General features: G+C 35.3%; 1 protein-coding gene and 1 non-coding gene across 2 annotated transcripts; both read right to left on the bottom strand.

Annotated features, from left to right (window-relative positions):
- Nucleotides 1–1,197: 1,197 nt before the first annotated feature.
- On the bottom strand, nt 1,198–1,554 carry LOC131072688 (36.4 kDa proline-rich protein-like). The gene has a single exon (XM_058008919.2). It carries the CDS (start codon nt 1,552–1,554, stop codon nt 1,198–1,200), a length of 357 nt encoding a protein of 118 aa, XP_057864902.2.
- An 8,243-nt stretch (nt 1,555–9,797) lies between these two features.
- LOC131072760 (U4 spliceosomal RNA) lies at nt 9,798–9,945 on the bottom strand. The gene has a single exon (XR_009112746.2). It is a non-coding gene; the product is annotated as a U4 spliceosomal RNA (small nuclear RNA).
- Between the last annotated feature and the right edge of the window lie 15,627 nt (nt 9,946–25,572).

Raw genomic sequence — 25,572 nt, 5'->3', positions numbered from 1 at the left:
CAAATTAGCTAAGTACATAAAAGCTAAAGGTGAAATTAAAAAATTAGTTAAAGAATAAAGAGAAAAAATCATAAATTATAAATTATAAATATATTATTAATTGTAATTAATAACGATTAATTAAAAGTATTACTAAATATTGATTTTATAAAAATAAATAAAGAATATTTTTTTACATTATGAAATTTTACAATTAATTTCTTTGTTTATATATAATAATAATAAATTATTAATCACATGAAACATAGACATCTATATAAATTTGATAGATTTATAAATACAACAATATTGATATATCATAATTATTATGACATATATAAATATTAAAGAATATAACCCGTTAAGTCATCTTTAAGACCTTTATCCTACAAAATTAAGGTCATGACAAAAATGTAGATGCATAGAACTTGCCTGATGGGAAAGTATGAATGAGGGAAACTAATGGGACGGGGTGCATTTGGGAATGCCTATTATGCAAAAAGTGCAAAGACATATCAAGATGTGACAATCAAGATTATTGACAAAGAGATAGTGAAGGATCAATATACAATTAAAATTTCATCTGTAAAGGAGATGTGTATATTTTTTTTTCCTTGGTATTTTAAAATTTGACACTTCTTAGTATCTATTATACCGATCTGTATACTATAGCTCCAACCTCCAAAAGTGAGAATTATAAGAGAGTTAAAACATTGACTATGCCAATAGTGGATTCACCAAGCCTAGTACCTTAATCCAAAATCAAATATCAAATAATCATGATAAGAAAGTATTTTCAATATAAGTACAAGTGTTGAATGCTTGTGAAACACTAGAGCACATAAAATTCTATCACAAAATTTCATCGAACAAAAAATCAGAATACAATACACTATTTCGGCTTTCTTTAGGCTATAGTTGTACAGAACTTCTTTAATGGAGGCTATGCCCAACAGGTTTAGTAGAACTAGAATAAAGATACCATGTTTATTTAATTCTAAGAAAATATATAACATTTATCCACTCACTTCATATAAGATGGAGAGCAGGGACTGATCTACACCATTTCAACTCAACATTCTGTGGCAGATCTAGGCAACGGCCATTGACTTCTGGTTATTCTAAGTACACTTAATCCTAGTATTCACTAAAACATAGTTATAATAAGTAGCAACTTATAGAGCAAATAATTGAATAGTTCAGACACTAAGAAGCGGCTTAGTGAGCAGGGCATTTGAAGCCCGGAGGAGGAGTCATTCCACAAGCAGCAATAAGCTGCAGTGCTAGTGGAACAAGTATATTGAGGTTGAGAAGCTTAGCCCTGATTGCTGTACACAAACACAGCGCTGCCTCCAATGCCAAAACTCCTTCAATCACTGGGCAGCACTGGTTTACAATTGGGTCTCCAATGCCTATGTGCACAAGGCCACTAAGCACATCAACACAGGCTCCCAGCTTCAGAGCATCAAGTGGGCATTTTCCTGCAGGAGGGTGGTGATTCCATGCCATTAACACTGGCATGGTGGTTGCCACCTCAATTATAACAATAGGTAGCACTGCTACAGCTCTCTTCATGGTGGTTTGCTAAGCAGAGTGTGTGAAACCAATGCTATATAGTAAAAATGTACTCTACAATTTTATGGTTGCAGAACAATGGATGATCTGGGAGTACTTATAGCCATGAGACGCCACTTGATTTTCAGTGGGCCAATTGAGAGACGTGCAGAAGTTTCATAGTTAGAGATGTATGTGAACCTTATAAAGTACCTGTTAAATCATATGCATCTGTTTCCTGTTCTCATCGGTTATGAAGTCCACATCTAGAAACAAGTTGATAGAAAAGTTCATCCAAGAATGATAAAATTTCATTTCTATTTTAATTATTTGCAATCGATTCCAAATACCATGTTCAAAGATTGGAATTATTGACAACTTATGTCCACATTCTGAAGATAATTGAATTTGAGATATTAAAAATTCCTTTCTACTAGCAATAGAGCTCATCATTGTAGGATAGAGAAGGCTTCTTTAAGTTATTAAATAATCTTTGTTATTGGAATCTGTGGGAAAGAAATTGCCATTGTCAACATGGTTGAATTGAAAACGAATTGTCATTTAGAAATGGGGCCCTGGCCAGTCTAGGAAAAAAGGCTTACAAAGAATAAAACCAGATAGTTAGTATGTCCATGTTATGGATTATTGACACTGATTCTATTAATACAGCTCTATTGACTGTTTTAGTGTAATACAATTTGCCTTTACAACTGCTCGATTTAAAACATTATTTGAAAACTGTGTACGTCAATCTTAGCCTCTGTACGTTGTTTCCTCGCATCTGATCCCTAGTTTCTTGAGCTTACGTGTTTAGACAAGTCTAATGCTGTAAAGCAATTGCAAATAGCCAAATAATTATAATTGAGCGGACGGTAGATTGATATGATGTTATTATGGGGTTTGGGCTGTATAGTTTCGAGTTTTTTTTATTGTTTTATATTATTTTCAGTGATAAGTGATGTGTATAGAGATGAAGTTTGGATTTTTTTTTTTTTTTTTGGGTAATGCATATAAATACTATTTCTAATCAAATAAATTTTATTATGAATCTTCAGTAGTTTGCACACGGACATTTATTTTGTTCATCAGTAATTAATTTTTTTATCTTACTATTGAATGGATAGATACTTCTTTATTGCTCATAACTGAAGTATGACTATTTTATAATACGTCATTCTAATGTTATCTTAATTTATTCAAACCTCATTAATCAAAAAAAAAATTTAAATGTCTTAAATTAATTAATTAATTTAACATTATGAGAAGTATGTCATTATAGCTCAATGGCTTCCGACTCATCCTCCCGCTCCGTAAATTCAAAACTCGGCCTTCGATCCGTGGTGACTAGGAGCAACACAAAACTCCTACTAATGGCTCTCATGTCTATAAATTGGTTGTCAACATTTCAAACTTGGAATTGTTCCCTTCACAAAAAAAATAGCTTGCCCCTTCTGTAACAAATGCCTCTGTTAATTGTCCAATTAAAATCTCCTTTATTGACCTACTCTGTAAACCCTTAAAGAGATGTTCTACCTAGATGAAGAAATGTCTTTTTTGTACGTCTTCTATTTTAGAGGTAGTGTTGGGGAACGAGGTGTTGGACTACATTTCATATTTTGAGAAGCTAGTGCTTATTGGTAGATTTGATTGTTTATGGCCATAGCTTCCAACAATGCATTCTTGGTTCTCTGAGCACTAAAACCCATTGGTGTTAGGTAGAGTAAAAATTTATCATTATGCTCATGGTTTATTTGTGATTTTCTTTGATACTAAGGATGATAGGGATGATTTTCGATTGTTGGGTATCTAGAAATTGAGTTGACATGCACTGTCCCTTCACCCTTGGACACCCTCCTTCAATCCCTTTGGTGGATCCTATTGGTTTTTTTGTAACCTAGATCAAGGTCCCTCAATGCCCACCCCCCCTTCCACTTTTGGTGTTTTGCTACCTACAAATCTATTGATAACAAGATAGGTCACTTCAAAGTTGACCATACTAGAATTTTTTCTCACACCTCCTACATGAGGATTTTAGTGGATTTAGACCTCTCAAAACCACTTCCTATTGAGATCACTCTTAAGGTTATTGAGTTTCATTGGAGACAAATCCTGGAATATGAAGGGATCTCATTCAGGTGTAGATGTTGTTTTGCAACTGAGCATTTTCCCCCTTCTTGTCCTCATGGTTCTTGACTTCACTATTCTCCTACCTAGCAAAAAGGTATTGAACAGTTTCATCTTACGGTCTTACTTGTGGAGTCAAACTCTACTTATAATTCGTCTATGAACTTTGCACACACCCATCTCCAACTATCTTCCTGCTCTGATGGCTCAAATCATTTTATCTCCCATGACCCTTATCTCATTAGTTGGTGTTATTCCTGTTGGAGAGGTCCATGCTCCTAAAGCTTCCTCTACTTCAAATTGTTCTTCTTGTGCTCCTTTGGATCCTTTTGGTGCTCTTTTGAGAACTAGCCTTGTCCCATCCATGCTTCATGACTCCCTCTCTTTGAACTGCTAGGTTCCTCCTCTAGGTTTGGTGGCTTGCTTATCTAACTCATCTACTACTTTAGATGGATTTGCTAGCACAACTCTTCTTGTTTCTCTAAAGAAGAATGTTTCTTCTTGGACATTTGTATGAAGAAAAAGGGTCACTAATTTTCAATGCAAAAAACTTTATATTCGTCTGTTGGTCCCACTCCTTGGTTCTAACTTTGATTTTAATTAATTATTGTTTTTGGTCTGATTCAACTTTGTAGTGTTGTTCCTAGGTTACTTGGTGGTAAATTTGTTGTTTGGTCCCACAATAGCCTATTGTTTTGATGGTTTAAATATAATTTGTAATGGGTTGTGGCCTTCCCCACTTACTTTAATCAAAACCATTTTGACATGTGTTTTAACAATTTTTCCCTAGAACCTCTCCTCATTATTAAAGAAAGATAGGAAACTTTTACTATAATTAGTAACTTTTGTTGATATTTGGGTGTATTTTGAGCATCACCTTCAATTGTTGAGCTTCAGAAATAGAAGATAATCCAAAATGGACAGTGTCATCCATAAGTTGTTGGGGTGAGGAAGGAGGGAGGGAGGGAGTAAGTTGGTGTCACACCTTTGAACTTATTCTGAGAAATTAATCTAGTAGCATTTTTTCTAAGAACCTGAGCATAGAGGATGAAAAGATAGGGAGAAGGGGGACACAGGGGCTTCACTGGCTAGGCAATATTATATCATGTGCATTCATATTGGGGGATTTAATATCCCAAAAATGAGGGTACAATATATTGCCTATTGGTGAAAATAAAGGGGGTTTTTAATTCAGGCTATGACAAAAAGCAATATTTGGTGAAAGTAGGGGGCTTTTAATTCAGCCTATGTATTGGGAAGGGGTGACAAAAAAGGGGTTTAGGGCAATATTTTTTGAAAATAGGGGGATTCTTTAGTATGCCATGAGTGTACGTGCTATAACCAAGGTTCATTAAGTGAAGCCCTTGTAAAGGTGGGCCACCTTGTGGGAGTCGTCTTTCATTATGAAAGAAACCTTTAGCAATTCCATTGATCAGGATGAATAATATTAGAGTAGTAACACATTCCCTAATAAGTTGGATAGATTTATTATAAGGTCTAAACCTTTAGAGAGTAATGAAAAGGAAGTTCCATGAGTTCTTATCATATGCTTTCAAATCATGTTTGAAAAACATACCTATTTGTTTCTTGTTCTCCATTGATTGGAGGATCTCATGAGTACTTGAAACAACATCTAAATTATGTCTTCCTTACAAATATTTTGTCATTGATGGAAATGAAATGGTAGAGAAGAGGTTTGACGTGATTAACTATCAACTTAGTGAGGATTTTATAAAAGGTGTTAGATAAATTGATCGACCTGAATTCAAGAAAGTTGGCTACTTGTTCTCTTTAGAAATAAAATTAATGAATATGTTGTTGATCTATTTAAGGATTTTTTTGAAGTGGAAGAGGTCCTTTTTAGCATCTATAACATCTCCCTTAACAATATCCCAATATTCTTGAAAGGAACCTGGGAGGAATCCATCAAGACTAGGTGCTTGGCTCCATAAGAGAGGACAACAAATTTGACTTCCTTTTTCAAAAATAATTTAGTAAGGCTATGGTTTTCAAAATCTATCAAAGTCTATCTATAATTAGTTGGGGCCCTTCCCCATTTAACATAATTAAAAAACTATGAGAAGTATTAAATTCGTTAATTTATAGTTTGAGGAAAGAAAAAAATTTGTAATATTAGGAGAAAATATGGTATCATAAAATATGAGCTAAACAACTAATCAACTAACTATCTATATAGTAGTCACTTAAATTATTAATTATTTAAATAGATTGATTATAAAATATTAAATTAACACATCATTGAAGAATCATTTCTTTATTATTTGTATATAAATTGTCATTATGACTAGCTTAAAATACATTTTCATATATATTTAAATTGTTGAAATATTTATTGACTTTCACAATCTCCTTTAGTTTTTTTTATTTTAAATTGGCTCTCATTTACAATAAACTTGACCTTATCGTGTTATCTCACCACTTATTTATTTATAGTAATTATATTGATGTAGGGGAATCATTGACACAATGCATTCTAGTTTCATAAAAGGTTGATATTTTAAAAATTTCTAGTGTGGTGTACAAAATTAATTTATGCATGCCTTGTTTTAGTTTCTCAAGGCCATTTTGCTATACCAATGCTACCTTGTTTGAATGAAAAAAATTCCTATCCTTATACAATCTTCTATTGTGGATGTCATATTTCCCAACCCTATAACCTCATGCACAATTGCTCTCTCATATGCTTTACCTTTGGATAGTCATTATGACCAATGCATAGACTTTGGTGGTTAATTTATTTCATATAAAAATTGTTTTCATGCCATCTACAACCCTTGCATTATGCCCAAATACAAAAATCCACACAAAATATTCCCCATATTTACTAAATGATGCATTTGTAGCCATGTAAAATTCAATAGATGTTAGAATTTTAGATATTTCTAAATTCAAGTTTTAGGTTGTTTATGTAGATGGAATTTATGTTTAAGTCTTTAGATCTATAATATCAATTTTCTTAAGTTGATATATACATGAACAACATGAGATCTATGTCTACGTATTCCTTTTATCTAGCTTCCTCCTAGGAAGACATTAATGGTAGCATGTAATATAACATTATCAAAATTGCCAAATATATTTCCAAATATATAGGTTGAGTTGGAGGGAGACTTGTGGTCATGAATTATATTAAAAGGGGTCATTGAATATGTTTCTGATTAGAAATTGCTAGTTTATAACATCATGCTTAACATTTACGTTCACCGATATGTATGAATTTTTAGTATATAAACTATTTAATATAAATATTTTGTGTAATATTCATTTGGATTCTTGATTTGTTTATTTATTTTTATCTCCACATTCATATTTCTCAATTACTCCATTCAACCACATTAGTTGTTGTACTAGACAATATTGAAGTTCTAAAAACTACCTTGTGAAATTATTCTAACCTAAATGTGTACATAAATTTTTCTCACATTATAATTAGACCAGAGAACAAGGCCAATCCCCTAAAAAAAACCATATGCTAATGAGGAAAAGAAAAATGGTTTTCAATGGTCATTGTACCCAAAAGCACAACTAGAAAATATTTTTGAGGCTTAGTAGATGGCCACAAAAAGGACAACAAGACAACAATGCTCATGTGTTGGAGCTAGTTTTTGATTGAAGAAATTGATATAGAATGAACCATATAAAATGTGCCCATTTAGGTTCAGCACAGTAGTCCAAATGCATTGAAATTAATTAGACCAGAGAACAAGGCCAATCCCCTAAAAAAACCATATGCTAACGAGGAAAAACAAAATGGTTTTCAAAGGTCATTGTACCCAAAAGCACAACTAGAAAAGATTTTTGAGGCTTAGTAGATGGCCACAAAAAGGACAACAAGACAACAATGCTCATGTGTTGGAGCTAGTTTTCGATTGAAAGACATTGATAGAGAATGAACCATATAAAATGAGCCCATTTAGGTTCAGCACAGTAGTCCAAATGCATTGAAATAATTTGAGGCCAAGCTCTAAGACAAAAATATTGCCAATATGATAGTTAATATGTTCAATTGTAGACAAATGTGGAGAGAGATACAAATAACCTTTATGAGGCTTGTAAATCTAAAAAGGGGTATGTAAGTACTGATGCTCTGCAAAAAGGAGATTGTTAGAATGACAAAACACAAACAACAAGTGTTAGTGTTAGCAAATTAGAATTTAAACAATAACCTAATCAAGCATATCAAGAGAGATACTAAATAAGAAATGGAAAGCATTCAAAGACACAAGAAATAAACTAAATTCCCCCAAATGCTGACCAAAACGTCATAGTGGCTCCTCTCTTGTTCCTCTCCTCTCCAAGCTCCCAAATGAGTGTAGCTCTCAGTAGCTTATTGCACTATTTTTTTGGATGTCTTACGGAGATTCAAGATTATGAAATAAAAAGCTCATGAAATGCAAACATGAACAAACTAGAAATGAGATTATTATTTAATCTAGTGTTGATTTTAGTCCAAAAGAGTAAATGTAAATTCTTATTCTAAATGCTCTCTAAAATTCACTATAGGTTAAATGCATACAAGTTTTTCAGGATTATGACTATGAATGCTAAATGTTTGAGAATGCTTGAGGCTTTGAAAATGAGGAATGTAAGCTCTATTTATAGGTAAAATGGAGCAATGGATGGTTGAGATTGACTAATCTCAACAAGGGTCAGGATTGAATGATATTGAATCCATGTGAGGACTTTCAATCCAATCCCAGGATGATAAGTGTCAATATGAGATAGGTTGAGAGGAGATGGAAGAAGCATTAAATGCTTGACATGACCTAAGAGTTAACTTGGGAGTTAAGGTTAAGGTTGGGTTGAGTGAATAAATTTATTATCCAAAAAATAATGCTTTTATCCAATGGATAAACTCTTGTGCAAGAGTTAGTGAGGATAACCATGGTCAAAGCAATAAATGCTTGAGGAGACACATGAGTTACATGAGGGTTGAGTTAGGGGTCAAAGTCTTTAACCATGGGTGCAAGTGGATTTAACCATAAATGGTTATGTAAGACCCATTAATGGTCATGTAAGAGCCATTAGTGGTTTGGAAGACTTTAGAGGTTGGTTTGTTGAACACACGAAGCATTTAATGCTTTTCAAAGACTTTGGAGTCTTTGAGAAGTGATTTCAAGCTGCTTAGGAATGTGACAATAATTAGGGAATGGATTAGGTTAATTAAGAAGGGGTTTAGAAGAATCTAGAAGGCGATTAGGATTGCAAGTGGGTTTGGTGGGTGAGAGAAAATGGGATTTTTATTGAAATAAAATTCATTTATTTCAACAAATAGGTGCAAGTTGCATTTTTAGGAGAATGCAAGTGGGGGGGATTTAATGGTTTAAATAAATGTTTTTATTTATTTATTTAAAAGAGGAAAGGGGATTAAATGAAATAAATAGAATTTATTCATTTAATTGATTGTGATTTGGTTTAATGAATTAATTAAAATAAATTGAATAATTTATTTAATTAATAGGAGAGTGATTTGAAGATGAATTAATTAAATGTTAATTTAATTATCTGATGGCTAGTGGATTTTTAATCAAATAAATAGAAAATATTCATTTAATTAAACTGGACAGATTTATATGACTACAAGTACCATTTCCAAACATTTTACAAAGGTTCGGAAGATCAAACCCCAAATTTATATAGTATTTGAAGAAAATAAAAGCAATAACTAGTTAGAAAATCTCTTGATCTTGATTGACAAGCATAAAGGAAATAGAAGCAATAACTACTCAGATAAAGGTCTGTTGGTCTTGATGCAAAAGCTTGAAGAGAATAGAGCAATAATTACTTAGAAAAGAAGCAAAGTCTCCTATCTTCAATGGCAAGCAAAAACTACTTAGAAAAGTCTCCTTCTTCATTGGCAAATTTGAATTTAAGCTTGAACTCAGGCTATGTTAGAATTGTTAGCTCTCTGAATAAGATTTGGAAGAGTACGCACTCCTAGTCTGGAAGCATACACACTCATTGTATAGATACTTGAGAATGGGAGACAATCAAATGAACTGTGGGTTGATGGATAACCCATCATGAAAATCATCAGCAGCCATCTAAGCTACGTTTAGTTCTTAATTTGATTGATATTGCAAAAGTAAAACATATTATTTGATTTTTTGATTTGTGTGGCCCATCTCAAAGATAGCCCTCCAAAAATTCTCAATGGCCTCCCGTGGAAGAAGGCCAAAGAGGGGGTTTGGAAATAGTTTTCAACCAGCAATTGACGCGCCTCATTTATAACCTCACTAGTTGCGTCATTTCCCCAAGCACAAAGATACTTGCTGCCTCCTTCCACTCTTGATTTATACTCATTCATACTCGCGTAATTCTTTCAAAATGAATGTGGTATTAAAACTTTCATGTGGCGTAATATTGCCATGCAACCATAGCAGGCGGTGCCTGATATAAGAGTAATATGAAGGAACTTTGCATTTTCGGCAATCTTAGTTACATAATCATGGATTTTTTACATGCCTTTAATATAGGTGCATTTACTAACTTGTTAAATGGCACAGAGCTATCATCCTCATTACTAAGTTGTTGTTGGTGGCTGTTAAGGAAGAACTGCTCCTAACCAACAACTGCTTTCTAAATTTCCTTTTTTAAATATGAATATTTATCTATTATGTGTAGGATATGTTGAAGTGGTCGAAGGAATAAATCCTCAATTTCAAGGAACAAATATATCCCAATTCATTGTCATGATAAGAAGATTTAGCTACAAAATTTTAGACGTGATATTTTTAAATTAATATATTTAAATAATTATATTTGAACTATACATAATTAAAAACATATAATTATTTTAAATTCTTATATGTATATGTATATGTGTACAAATTTTGTTCTTTATAGAATTGAGAGTATAAATGTATCATTCAATATAAATAAATAATATTTGAAGATCAAAATTCTTATTATAGATATTACTGGATGAGTAGTGTGAATTGTCGGATTTGAGGACTTGTTCAAAAATATTAAGGAAATGTTATAAATTGAAATGGATAGAAATTTAGGTCAGGTTACATGTGAATTTTGGGAATTATTAATTTTGTGGGATTACGCTTAAGATGAAGGAATTAATAGATTGTAACTTCAAAGGATTCACTAGTTTTTGGATTTTTAACTCTAATTTGTTGGTGGATGATTTGAAAGTACTCTTACGGTAAGGGACTTAAACCCTCTTTAGTTTTGAAAGTAATCTTCATTTGATACCTAATTTTCAGCATAGATAAATTTAGACATTTCCATATTGTGAATGAAAAGTGCTTAGACTAATAGAAAGGATAACTTATAATCAACAAATCACTAATGCATAGACTAATATATCACTAAAGTTTCTCCAAAAAGAATGAAAGTCTATTGAGAACCTAATGTTCTTTAACAACTAGTTGTTGGCTGGCACTTTACTAGATTTTTGTGTTTTCTTTTCTGTTTAGTTCCTAGGGCACCTTTTTTGGTGGTTTCATTCAATTTCATATCTTTTGAGATTTGATTAACTTGCCTTTATGACTAGCTTGTAACAAGTCCATGCCCTTCCCATTCTTAACTAATAAAAAAATCATTAATGTTATAAACACAAGATTAATGAAAAACACATTCATCCATGCATACATCTATTAGGAAATGGGATGGCACCCTGCCATTTCCCATTTCAATGAACAAAACCCATTTCAATGTCGAAGAAACTAGTTTCTAAGTGGTGCTAGGAATCATAGAATTTTTAAAAGAAAATTTCTAAATATTCACCTAAAATTTCTGCATAGTGTGGATTTTTGAACTCTTTTTTAATAATTTTTTAAAATATTCACCAAACAATGTGGATTTTGTAATGTTCTAAATATTCATTGGAGTTGGGAGTTGGGAGTTTGAATTTTTTTTTTTAGGCTTTTGTAAAATTAATTCAAAGATTATGAAGTAAATGCTACAAGTTATTTTAAATTCTTGAATTTTTTCTGGATTCGATTGTGTGTATTTTTTCCCATCAACATTTTGAATCACACTCTGTGATTCATCATCAGGATGAAAAGAATTCCAAAGACATGAAAGATGTTGAGTTGTAGATTTGAGACAAAATATAAAGAGATGAGGGGTATGGGAGGGCATGAGGATCGAGGAAAAAGAAAAAGAAAAAAGACCACCTAAAGTTTGGAAGACAAAAAACCTAGGAATAACCACCCAAAGAAAAAAAGGAAAGCCTAGCAACACAAACACACCTATTAAAAACAAGAAACAATAAAAGAAATAAAAACAATATGTAAATAAATACACATGCACATATGCATATATATATATATATATATATATATATATAGATATATATATATATATGTAAAAATACATAAAAAATAATACAAAAATGCAAATAAACCAAAAGAGGAAGCGAGAGATGCTCAAAGGAAAAAGATAAAAGAAAGAGGGAGAAGTCACGGTGCGTGGCGGGGATGATACTGGAGGACAGAAAGCAATGGGTGCCACGAGATACTAAGGTTTAACCCATCATCACAATTAAGATTGGAGGGGTGATGAAAAATAGCAATGCCCTCTTTAACTTTCCTTTTGAAAAAGTTGTTCTCCCTACACAATATCTTAGTATCCTCCAAACAAATATGATGCTTGGTGGTTGACGAATGCTCAGCTAAGGCTGATTTGAGGGCACGTTCATGCTTAATGTCTGCGCTATGCTCTTTTATTCTAGTCATGAACGAACGACCTATTTCTCCAATGTATGGGGTTCCACATGAGCATACAATCTTGTAGACACCTGACTCTAAAAAGGCATCCCTAGTATCCTTAAGCATGGGAGCATGCCTCTTAATGGTGGAAACAGGTTTGAAGGCACAATGGAGACCTTTTTTTCGAAGGATTTTTGAAATCTTGTGTGATATGCCTTCAACATAAGGGAGAGAGACAAATGGGGCCACAGAAGGAGGAGACGGCAAGGGGTTAGAGCTGGAGAGGAAATAAGATTTGGCTTGGAGGAATGCCCTGGTGATCTATTTGTTCGAATAGCCATTCAATCTGAAGACTTGACGAAGATGGGAGAGCTCTTTGTTTAAGTTATCCTCATCACAAATCTGATGGGCTCTTAAAGCAAGGGTTTTTAGGATCCCAACTTTCTATCTAGGGTGGTGATGAGAAGCCAAATGAAGATATAAGTCAGTGTGGGTAGTTTTGCAAAACACCCGACGACCAAGGGATCCATTAGGTTTTTTACTGATTATGATATCGAAAGAAGGTAATTGGTTGTTAGATTCAAGCTCTTTGGTGAAGGCAATAGAAGGAGAAACGTTGTTGAGGTGAGCATGAAACTCCTCTAGCATGTCCAAGCCGTGCGGCCAAAAAATATTGGTGTCATCCATATATCATTTCCACCACTTTGGCTTGAGGGGGAAAGAATGTAAGGCCACTTCCTCAAAATGTTCCATGAATAAGTTGGCTATAACCGGCGAGAGAGGGGAGCCCATGGCTACTCCATCAACCTGTTCATAAATAACGCCTTGGAAGGAGAAAAAGGTTGACCTTAAGCAATGTTCCACCAAAGAAGAGATCTCCTCATTGACCTTATGCTTGACAATCTCGATGGAGTCAAGAATAGGGACCTTGGTGAAGAGGGACACCACATCGAAGCTCACAAGAGTGTCTTGAGAATCCAACTTGGTGTCCTTGATAAACTGGACAAAATGGTTGGAATCTTTGATGAACGAGTTGGAGTTACCAACAAGCGGAGAGATAAATTTGGCAAGAAAAGAGGCTAATTTGTAAGTCGGTGACCCAATGGTATCAACAATGGGTCTCAAAGGAATATTTGCCATGTGAATTTTTGGGATCCCATATATACGTGGGGTCACTTCCTTAGACAGAAGAAGACAAAGTTTGGCAGAATCATCCAAGGAAGAGTTGGAAATAGCAGATCTAACTGCCTTCAAAATCTTAGGGCATGGGTTACGCGACAAAATCCTATAACTATTGGGATCCGAGAGGAGGTCTTCCATTTTAGCCAAGTAATCAGGTTTTCTCATAATGACCGTCGCATTACCCTTGTCTGCTCTTGAGATGATAAGGTCATTATTATGCATGAGATTATGGAAGGCCATCATCTCGGCTTTAGGGATGTTGAATTTAGGAGGTTTAGCATTATGGAGTGCCACAGAACAATCTTGTCTAACCTCTTTAGCAACATCAAGGGGAAGGGTACGCACTGCATTTTCGATCTTGATAAGGAAGTCGATGTGCGGAATGTTGCGAGGAGTCACAGCAAAGTTGAGACCTCTCTTAAGGAGTTAAAGGCAAGAGGATCAATGGTGGCGAGAGAGAGGTTGATGACAAGTTTGGACTCCCAATCACTAATATGGTTGAGATTAGGAGCGGTCCTAGGAAGAGGGCAGTGAAACAAGGAGGGGGACAAGGATGCCGAAAAGACAAAAGGAGGAACCACCGAGAAAGAGGGAGGACACATCTGCAAGGAGTGGGTGGAGTTCTCAGCTAGGTGAATGGTACAACCGGAGATAGGTGGGGCTTGATGAGTAGTGGGGGATGTGTCCAACTGCTCCACAAGAAGAGCAAGGTATGGCTGGACACATAGGCATGAAGGGTTGTCCTCACATGTCTCAATCGGAGGGTGGGACAGTGAAGGAAGGGCTCAAGGTTGGAAAAGCTTGCGAGCAACACAATCACAAGAACAAGAAATAGCATAGCAATTAAAGAAAAAGACATGAGATTGGGCAACCGAGGAAGAGGACAGTGTACCATGAGGTGATCGAGAAGAGCCGTTGCTAAGAAGCTGTTGGAGTTTTGCAGGTTGAGCCATGGCGGTGGGTGAAACCAGAGGTGTGGCCACATCTCCAATCTCCACAGTGATGTCTGCACTGTCCTCAGGGAGCTCGATGTAATGATGCAGAGGGCAGGAGTGGATGGGGCGAACAAAAGACTATGAGACAACCCCTTTCGCCGAATTGATAGACGTCTGGGGATATCCAATATGGTGGACCACCATTTTAGCTCTTTGGATATCCCCAGACGTCTATAAACTCGGTGAAAGGGGTTGTCTCGCAGTCTTCTATACACCCCATCCACTCCTGCCCTTTGCATCATTACGTCGAGCTCCCTGAGGATAGTGCAGACATCACTGTGGAGATTGGAGATGTGGCCACAGCTCTGGTTTCGCCCACCACCATGGCTCAACCTGCAAAACTCCAATGGCTTCTCAGCAGTGGCTCTTCTCGGTCACCTCATGGTATGCTATCCTCTTCCTCAGTTGCCCAATCTCATGTCTTTTTCTTTAATTGCTATGCTATTTCTTGTTCTTGTGATTGCGTTGCTTGCAAGCTTTTCCAACCTTGAGCCCTTCCTTTGCTATCCCATCCTCCAGTTGAGACATGTGAGGACAACCCTTCATGCCTATGTGTCCAGCCGTACATTGCTCTTCCTGTGGAGCAGTGGGACACATCCCTCGCTGCTCATCAAGCCCCACCTATCTCCAGTTGTACCATTCACCTAGCTGAGAACTCCACCCACTCCTTGCAGACGTGTCCTCCCTCTTTCTCGCTGGTTCCTCCTTCTGTCTTTTTAGCATCCTTGTCCCCCTCCTTGTTTCGCTACCCTCTTCCTAGATCCTCTCCTAATCTCAACCATATTAGTGATTGGGAGTCCAAACTTGTCATCAACCTCTCTCTCGCCACCATTGATCCTCTCACCTTTAACTTCCTCAAGCGAGGTCTCAACTTTGTCGTGACTCCCCGCAACATTCTGCACATTGACTTCCTTATCGAGATCAAAAATGCAGTGCGTACCCTTCCCCTTGATGTTGCTGAAGAGGTTAGACAAGATTGTGCCATGGCACTCCGTAATGCTAAACCTCCTAAATTCAACATCCCTAAAGCCGAGATGATGGCCTTCCATAATCTCATGCGTAATAATGACCTTATCATCTCAAGAGCATACAAGGGTAACGCCATGGTCATTATGAGAAAACCTGATGACTTGGCCAAAATGGAAGACCTCCTCTCAGATCCCAATAGTTATAGGATTTTGTCGCGTAACCCATGCCCTAAGATTTTGAAGGCAATTAGATCTGCTATTTCCAACTCTTCCTTGGATGATTCTGCCAAAATTCATCTTCTTCCATCTAAGGAAGTGACCCCACGTATATATGGGATCCCAAAAATTCACATGGCAAATATTCCTTTGAGACCCATTGTTGATACCATTGGGTCACCGACTTACAAATTAGCCTCTTTTCTTGCCAAATTAATCTCTCCGCTTGTTGGTAACTCCAACTCGTTCATCAAAGATTCCAACCATTTTGTCCATTTTACCAAGGACATCAAGTTGGACTCTCAAGACACTCTTGTGAGCTTCGATGTGGTGTCCCTCTTCACCAAGGTCCCTATTCTTGACTCCATCGAGATTGTCAAGCATAAGGTCAATGAGGAGATCGCTTCTTTGGTGGAACTTTGCTTAAGGTCAACCTTTTTCTTCTTCCAAGGCATTATTTATGAATAGGTTGATGGAGTAGCCATGGGCTCCCCTCTCTCGCCGGTTATAGCCAACTTATTCACTGAACATTTTGAGGAAGTGGCCTTACATTCTTTCCCCCTCAAGCCAAAGTGGTGGAAATGATATATGGATGACACCAATATTTGTTTGCCGCACGACTTGGACATGCTAGAGGAGTTTCATGCTCACCTCAACAACATTTCTCCTTCTATCGCCTTCACCAAAGAGCTTGAATCTAAAAACCAATTAACTTTTCTCGATGTCTTAATCAGTAAAAAACCTGATGGATCCCTTAGTCATTGGGTGTTTCACAAAACTACCCACACTGACTTATATCTTCATTCAGCTTCTCATCACCACCCTAGCCAGAAAGTTGGGATCCTAAAAACCCTTGCTTTAAGAGCCCATTGGATTTGTGATGAGGATAACTTAAACCAAGAGCTCTCCCATCTTTGTCAAGTCTTCAGATGGAATGGCTATTCGAACAAATAGATCACCAGGGCCTTCCTCCAAGACAAATCTTATTTCCTCTCTATCTCTAACCCCTCGCCCTCTCCTCCTTCTGTGGCCCCATTTGTCTCTCTCCCTTATGTTGAAGGCATATCACACAAGATTTCAAAAATCCTTCGAAAAAAAGGTCTCCATTGTGCCTTCAAACCTGTTTCCACCATTAAGAGGCATGCTCTCATGCTTAAGGACACTAGGGACACCTTTTTAGAGTCAAGTGTCTACAAGGTTGTATGCTCATGTGGAATCCCATACAATGGAGAAACATGTCGTTCGTTCATGACTAGAATAAAAGAGCATAGCGCAGACATTAAGCATGAACATACCCTCAAATCAACCTTAGCTGAGCATTCGTCAACCACCAATCATCATATTTGTTTGCAGGATACTAAGATATAGTGTAGGGAGTACAACTTTTTCGAAAGGAAAGTTAAAGAGGCCATTGCTATTTTTCATCACCCCTCCAATCTTAATCACGATGATGGGTTAAACCTTAGTTTCTCATGGCACCCATTGCTTTTTGTCCTCCAGTATCATCCCCACCACGCACCATGACTTCTCCCTCTTTCTTTTATCTTTTTCCTTTGAGCATCTCTCACTTCCTCTTTTGGTTTATTTGCATTTTTGTATTATTTTTATGTATTTTTACATACATATATATGTGTGTGTGTGTGTGTGTGTGTGTGTGTGTGTGTGTGTGTGTGTGTGCATGTGTATTTATTTATATATTGTTTTTATTTATTTTATTGTTTCTTGTTTTTAATAGGTGTGTTTGTGTTGCCAGGCTTTCCTTTTTTTCTTTGGGTGGTTATTCCTAGGTTTTTTGTCTTCCAAACTTTAGGTGGTCCTTTTTCTTTTTTTTCCTCGATCCTCGTGCCCTCCCATGCCCCTCATCTCTTAATATTTTGTCACAAATCTACAACTCAACATCTTTCATGTGTTTGGAATTCTTTTCATCCTGATGATGAATCACGGAGTGTGATTTGAAACGTTGATGGGAAAAAATACACACAATCGAATCCAGAAAAAATTCAAGAATATAAGATGGATTGTGGAAATCTCATAGCTTTAAGTTATTTTAAGTCAGAAAGATACTATAATTTTATTTTGCTTTTTAAAATTAATTCAAAGATTATGAAGTAATTTACATAGTATAAGTTATTTCAGAAATAAATATTTTTATATAAAATGTTTTAATTTTCTTATGAAATGATTGTAAGGGAGATTAGAATTTACTAAAGAACATTTGTAGATGATTTAATGTAAAGGAAAGTTGACTTGCAGTTGGAATGTATTTTACAAATTCACACACACACACACACATGGATATATATATGCAATCATTAAATTTTTCAAACCTAATTGTCGATATTGAGGTACTCTCAGATAGAGATGAAGAGACATTGGCATTCAATGAAGACATATACTACAAAAAAATTGAGCAGCTCCAGAAAGATCTGGAAAATCTTCGAATGGAATGCAAAATCCAAAATTACTAAAAATATTAATTCATGCTCAAAAATACAATATGATTTGAGAAGGATTCCAAGGGAATCATTTATTATTGACAGCTAATTGTCTGGATATAATATTTTAGAGAATCATATCAACAGGCAGATGGTATTTCTCATAGGTCGAGAAGATTAATTTCTAACCCATTTTCTTGGAGGGAAAATCTAGCTACATGTAGATTGTCACTAAGTGAAGCTATTGAGAAGTTGAAGATTTTGTAGAGTGAGTGTAGGAGGCGTTCATATTGTGAATCTCTACAAAAATAGAGTTTCCTTAATAGAGAGTGCAGAAGAGGGTAGTAGAAAAGCGTTTTGCGCAAGTGTCAATAAAATGAAGCCCGAGCGATCAATAACACTGCAGAAAATTTATGTGCAGAAAAATCTAAAAGTGAATAGGAGATCAGTTGTTGCAAGAACTAGAAGCAAAGAGCGAGAAAAAGAGGAGAATAAAGATTACAAGCTGAGGTTAGTGATTAAAGAGAAGAGTGCATAGGATAGAGAGAAGAGGTAGAGGCAGAGAGAGATACAATAGCAGAAAAGAGACAAGGTAGAGGAAAGTTGTAGAGAAAAGAGAGAGGAGGAGAGAGTATAACATCAAGGTGTGGAGTGCACAAAATGATAACAAAGAAGTAAGTTGTAGAGAAAAGAGAGTGAGAAAAAGAGCAGTAGAGACCAGCAACCAGAGAGTGTAGAGATGAAGCAGATAACACTTTGAGTTATACACACTGTGAGAAGCAAAGAAGGAGGATCGAATCGAGCACAAGTCAAAGAGTTGAATGCAGAGATAAGAAGAAGACAAAGAGTTGAGAGCGGAGAATAAGGGCAGAACAACAAGATGTTACAAAACCTCATTTGTAACAAGGTGATTAAATTATATTTATAATTTATCTTCATTTTATATCTCTGAGTGGGTGCTCAGAGTAGGGGTAGGTGCTCCTTTGAGTAGGTTCTCATAAAACTAGGGGTTGGTACTCCTTTCAGTCGGTGCCCATAAAGCTAGGGATCGGTGCTCCTTTTGGTTGGTCCCCATAAACTACAGGAGTTGGTGCTCCTTAGGTTGGTGCCCTAAGATTTGTAATCATATTTTATTGTGAGGCTAGATTGGAGCAGTAGACTCTAGCAGCATTTCTCACCGAGGTTTTTCCCACATTGGGTTTTCCTCGTATACCTTTGTGTTATGGGTTTGCATCTTATGTGTGTGTGTTGATCAGTTTAATATCTCTACTCATAGCTTATTGATTCATGTTATTAGAGTTTAAATTAGTTTGATAAGTTAAAATTTTAATTACAAATGATTCACCCGTCTCTCAGTGGTCCATTATGTTCCTTCATGAACTACAATCCGGAAGGAATGAATTGCAATAATAGCATCTACTAATACCTGATGACAATTTCGGTTAAGTGCATTTGTTTTCTCTGCAATACCAATCTGTGTTCAATACACCAACCAAAAGATGAATCCTTGTTCACACATATACCACTCTCGGATAATGTAGTCACAACCTCTATATCCAAATTACATGACAATATCACTGTTTTATACAATTCATCAACCTTGATATCAAGGTTGGCTAAACCCTCAACTCACAATTACAAAATTACATTGTACAATATAAAGATTGATCACTAGACCAATATAATGATATACATGACATAAAATGGACCTAAATCACATTTTCAAATGCTCGTCTCCACTGAAAATCATGCCAAGATCAACTGCAACATGCTACACCACTAGGAAAACCGAATAACACGAAGAACATCACCAAATAAGAAAAATCACCAACACCTTGCACAACGATCAATGGAAATAATCTAAACAAATAGAACACAATTAGGAAACACCAACAAGCACATTAGAATCATCAGAAACAGTTGTGCCAACACCACTTACCAAATATTCATCGATCAACATCTAAAACTCAAGAACCCTCAAACACAACAACTGTCATAAAAAAGGACAACTTTCAAAGTATCAAATCACAAACCATCTACAATGAAGATACACAAAACCATCTCAAACATTCTCCCAAAAACTCAGCTCAAGATCTGATCACACCAAAATATACGGGAGGAAATACTAAACTCTACAAAGCACCGACTAGAAAAATAAAACTACAAACCAGATCATATGATATGATCAATTAGGCTTCCCGAATCACCAAAACCAATACAGAAAGATATAATAATACTAGATATACTCCATGCACCGAAACATGATCCCAATAAACCAATTGACAATCATCGGAGGGGCTGGCTTAAACAACACACACTAAGCTTTGACTTAGTGTGTGTTGTTCTACGTGGGTCCACCTCTAACCTGTGTTTGTTAGATAATAGAAATGTACGCTAACTTGTGGCTCGTGTGGGCCCTCCCAACTCGTCACTTTCACCGTTCCCTCACCGTTACTCCCATCTCTAGTTAATCCCACCTAAACTTGAAATATTCAAAATTGTTTCTCCCGCCCAAACAATCTCCATATGCACATTTCGAATCGAGCATTTTTCATATTCCGCCTGCTCCCAGCTTGTGCGAAATCCAAAGATTTGAAACAGGTACGGACGTCCGTCGAAGCATGATGGAAGGACGATTATTGTCATACATTGTAGTTAGAATGGTCTGATAAACATGTATGCAAAAATGTTGATTGTAGGATATTTACAAAATGCATTCGTTGAAAAGGATTTACAAAATTTCAACCAAATGCGATTTGCAAGCGTAAAATAGAGTCTACAACACCTGCTAGCATTCTCACAGCCTATGTGAAAATGGGAGCTTTAGAACAGGGTATGAACATCCATCACGCACTGAATGGCAGATGAATTTCGCAGATGTTGCAGTCGCAACTGCCTTAGCAGACATGAATTCAACATGTGTAAGCATAGACAAGGCTCATGAACTGATTGGCAAAATGCCAACCAGAAATTTGTTCTCATGGAACAAACTGAATGTAAGATATGCAAAATGTGGTCTCATAGACTAGACAACTAATCTATTTGACAGAATGCCTCAAAGAGCACAGTTTTAATAATGGAGTACTTCAATTGCAAGATTTTAACAAAATGGGTTTGTTGAAAAGTCTTTGAAATAGGAAAAATCAATTTAAATTAAAACCATGAGCATATCTCATTGATATTTTCCACTTGTTCTTACTCTTACATTACTCTTCCACATGTTCTTACTCTTGTGAAATTTTGATGCTCCCTGTCTGCCACTATCTCTTTCTCTCTCTATCATGGCTGATCTTTGTTTTAAGTCTCTGGACATTTTGGGTTCATCTGCTATTTCTGATGTATTGTAGAGATACAAATGGATGGATGGTTTTGATCTATTAGAATTTTCTTTAATCTGGAAATGAGGGTGTGGACTTATATCCATTCAACTGTTTGAATTACAATAGATCATTATGTTCTCGTCTATTTGTTTGTATAAAAAGGCTTTTTGGAAGCAAGAAGAGTTGCATTAATTGTACTTGTAAGCTGTATATTTATAGTAATATTCTTTATTGGTCTAATAATCAAATATCATTAGGATTTTCAGAGGTAATATTCTTTTAGTATGATGAGAAATATCATTAGGATTTTCTGTGTAATTGTAACCAACTTGGTTTTCAAATTCCAATGCTTAGGCTGGCTTACTTTAGAGATAAAGTAATTGAAGTGTTAGATTCTATATTCAAAATTCCAATATGACAGCAAAAGGTGGAATTCTAAGTGGTGTATTGGTCTTCCACTTTTAGGCTTCTAACAGTAATTTCAAAGTTGTTTTTCTTAAGGAGTTAAATATTGGTTTCTTGTAAGAAGTATGTGTATTAATTGGTTCATATATTTTTGAGTTATCTTTGTAGACTATCAAAATTTTATTTAGAATTTAAAAAAGAAAAGATTCAATTTTAAGTTAACCTGTTATACTTGGGTGTTCAGATTTTGATTGATTTTTTCACAAGGAAAAATATGAAGTCTGCTTGCTAAAGGGATTACTAATTAAAATTTGAAGAGTATATTCAAGAGGATAATGCAGAAGTATATTGTTATTTATGGTGCTAAAGAGAGGGTTTATATTCATAATTGGAGCAGTAAATAATGGTAAAACATTGTGCTTTACAATATTTATTTTTTAACAACAGTAGAGAATGGATAATAAAAGAGATATTTTTCTTCACCTTGCTTTACATCAAGAAGAATTGAGTAAAAAATTTGCATAGAAGAGTTGTACAAATAATTAAATAATTCAAGTTTTGGGGTTTCAAATCCACATCAATTTTTCTTCCCAAAAATATATAGAAAGCTATTTTTGTGAATTTTTTTCTTTTGTATTATAATATAATTAAATTTTAAAAAATGTAATGTTGCTATTAGTGGCACTTCTAATTCGTATTTACAATTCATCTATAACATCTATCACTTAATATAGTTGTAAAAATTATATTTTATGACGTTCCTCTAAATTGTTTGGGAATTATAAGGACCATCTCATTTGCATTGCAATATTCAAAATGTAATCTATTGTGACAATGATCAATGGGACATCAAATGGATAATACATTGGGATAGAATGATATGTATTGAAGGGCATGTCGTACCAATACCATGAGTCGCGTTAAAAAGTTTGCTTGGCACAATGCAAATTGTAAGCGGCTACTCAATTCCTCTAGTCTAAAAATAAATAAAAGTTGTTTTCATTTTCAATATTTTTTGTGTAATATTGGTGATAGAGAGAACCAATCTATAGAACCAATAACTACTAGATAATGAAGTTTGGAAGTATAGGAATTTTAAAGCTTTGTTTTGTATAAAGGTTTTAGTTAATGGAGATTTGTTTTGACACAAACAAGGATGTAAACTAGTTTAGGATAAAATTCAAAAATTAGGAGCTCTATATGAATTTTACATTCAATTTCAATTGGAGTTGCTTAGTATTGAATGAAAAAATAGTGATGTGATGAGCCTAGCTTCAAAGAATTGCGCCATAAAATAAGATGTTGATGCTAGTAATGGTCAAGATGAGAACCTTTGGGAGAAAAATTACCCAACAAAAAGCCAAGCCTAATGATAATATTTAATTTTAGAGGTGGATAAATTGATTGATGAAAAGGTAGAGACCGATGGAGGAATAGAGGAAGAGGAGGTAAAATTGATAGATGGCAATATCAATATGATGACCAAAATGATAGAGACCAAATATTGTAAATGGTGTGCTAAACAAGGTAGTCATTAAGACCATGAATATAAATATCATGTGGCACAATAGAAAAATCTTTCAAACAAAACTATATAAACAACTATGAAGATAAAATATCGAGAGTAGCTCAATTTGTATATGGTAGCGACCATGATGAATCTATGATGGTGGCTTTGATCTCTCTACAAATCATTCTCCTACAAATTTCTAGTCTTCGTATTGATGCTTTTAAGGTATTCTATATTTAAAAGCCCATGTCCAAGTATTACTTCGTGTTGAGATATCTTAACTCTTTCTAGTTTTCTAATATAATTTTCATTTTGATTACACTTTGGGTTTTTATGTTCCATTAAATTCATGTCAAAACTATTCACAAAAATTTCTGGTTGGCATCCTTCTAAGTCAAATTTTGTTCTCTGCAAATTGAAAGTCCCATACATTCCTATTTGCATGTGTGTTTTTGTCAAATTTTCCCTACTTCCTTGCACATCCTATTCAAATTTGTTGGTATTTTTTATTTAGATAAGAAATTGTTTTGAAAGGGGCTAGAGCCCTTACAAGAGGAAATATTTAGCAATAAGAACAACACAAAAAATACATATTTTGCATTTTGGGGTTTTCATTGATGGCAACTCATCTTTAGGAGATGGTATTTCTTCATCCGGACTCATCGCTTTATCATTTTGTCTAGATAAGGCTAATCAGTATACACCCTATGGTTTATAGTTGTTAACCAGTTATTCTCGGTACTGGTAATTCATATTATGGGACCTGATAAATCCATTTGAGAAATTGAAGGTAACGTGCCAGGCCGACATTAAATAAGATCATCGGGATAATTTATAATATACTTTATGATCCAGGTGGAAGCTGACAGGTTTATTTTCATTGTGAAGGCCAACATGATGAAAAAGTTATAAAGGTATATAAGAGAGATCACCTAGCAATGGATTACATGAATTCATGTGATGTGATTTGAGATGTGAAAAAGTCAGAGATTGATAGTGTGTGAATTGATGAGAAAATGATAGTGTATGCTGGAAATGTGGTATTCCACCTGCAAGAGGGAAAACACTTCAAACACACCAATGAAGCATTGCATTAGATGTTAGAAATCAAAACGCATGAATAGATTAAGAACTATAAAATCACCTCATTGTCCTTTATCTCTAAAGATCTCTAAGATTCAAGGTGGCCCCCACTTGGAAGAGCACTTGATCCTCAAGATGACAACCTAGAGAACGAGCTATATGAAAATGCTACTAGAATCAAAATGGATGCAACCAGGATTCTAGTGAAAGTTAAGATAATAAATTAAGATGAGATGCAAGACTAAATGCTCAAGATGATGAAAATGAAACTAAGTTAATTCCAAATTGAAGATTGAATGCTACTAGATGAGTTAATTAAGCTAGGAAAAGATATGCATTTAAGATAAATGAAACTAAAATGATATGAGATGAATTATTGATGCTTGAAGATGACTTGGATGAGCTCCTTAACCTACAAAATGACTATAATTTAGATGCACAAAAGACTTGATGATTTGAAGAAGGAATGGGCTTTATTTATAGGGAAAATAGAGAAATGGATGGTTGAGATTGATTAATCTCAATAAAGGTTCTAGGATTGAAAGTTATCAGTCCATGTGAGGGATTCAATCCAATCTCTAGTTGACAAATGTCACCTTGAGAAATCTTGAAAGGATATGTAAGAGGCATTAAATTCTTGAGGAGGCATTAAGGTTACCTTAGGAGGTAAGGTTAAGTTAGGCTAGGGTCATCCATTGGATAAATCTTTTACCCAAGGGATAAACTCTTGTGCAAGGGTTAATAAGATAACCAAGGTTAAAGCCATGAGTGCTTGATGGTACCCTTGGGTTAGATGAGGATTAAGTTAGAGAGAAAGTCTCTAACCATGTGGGAAGGTTGAGTTAACCATTAATGGTTAGGAAGAATTTGGGGACACCTTATGACCCCTTAGAACATTGAATGGTGTCGTTAGGGGTCATATGGTCTCCTACGACCCCTTAGGACACCATTTGACCCCTTAGGACTCCATATGGTGTCGTTATGGGTTGTATGGTGTCCTAAGAGGTCATATAGTGTTCTATGACCCCTTAGGACACCATTTGGTGTCATTATGGGTCGTATGGTGTGCTAAGGGGTCATATGGTGTCCTATGACCCATTAGGACTCCATATGA

The sequence above is a fragment of the Cryptomeria japonica genome, chromosome 5 (assembly GCF_030272615.1).
Source record: "Cryptomeria japonica chromosome 5, Sugi_1.0, whole genome shotgun sequence".
Taxonomy (NCBI): domain Eukaryota; kingdom Viridiplantae; phylum Streptophyta; class Pinopsida; order Cupressales; family Cupressaceae; genus Cryptomeria; species Cryptomeria japonica.
The sequence above is the reverse complement of the archived record's forward strand: the minus strand, read 5'-3'. Positions and strand labels throughout refer to the sequence as shown.

Excerpts from the sequence above, each read along its gene's own strand:
- LOC131072688 (XM_058008919.2), bottom strand. The coding sequence starts at position 1,554 with ATGAAGAGAGCTGTAGCAGTGCTACCTATTGTTATAATTGAGGTGGCA.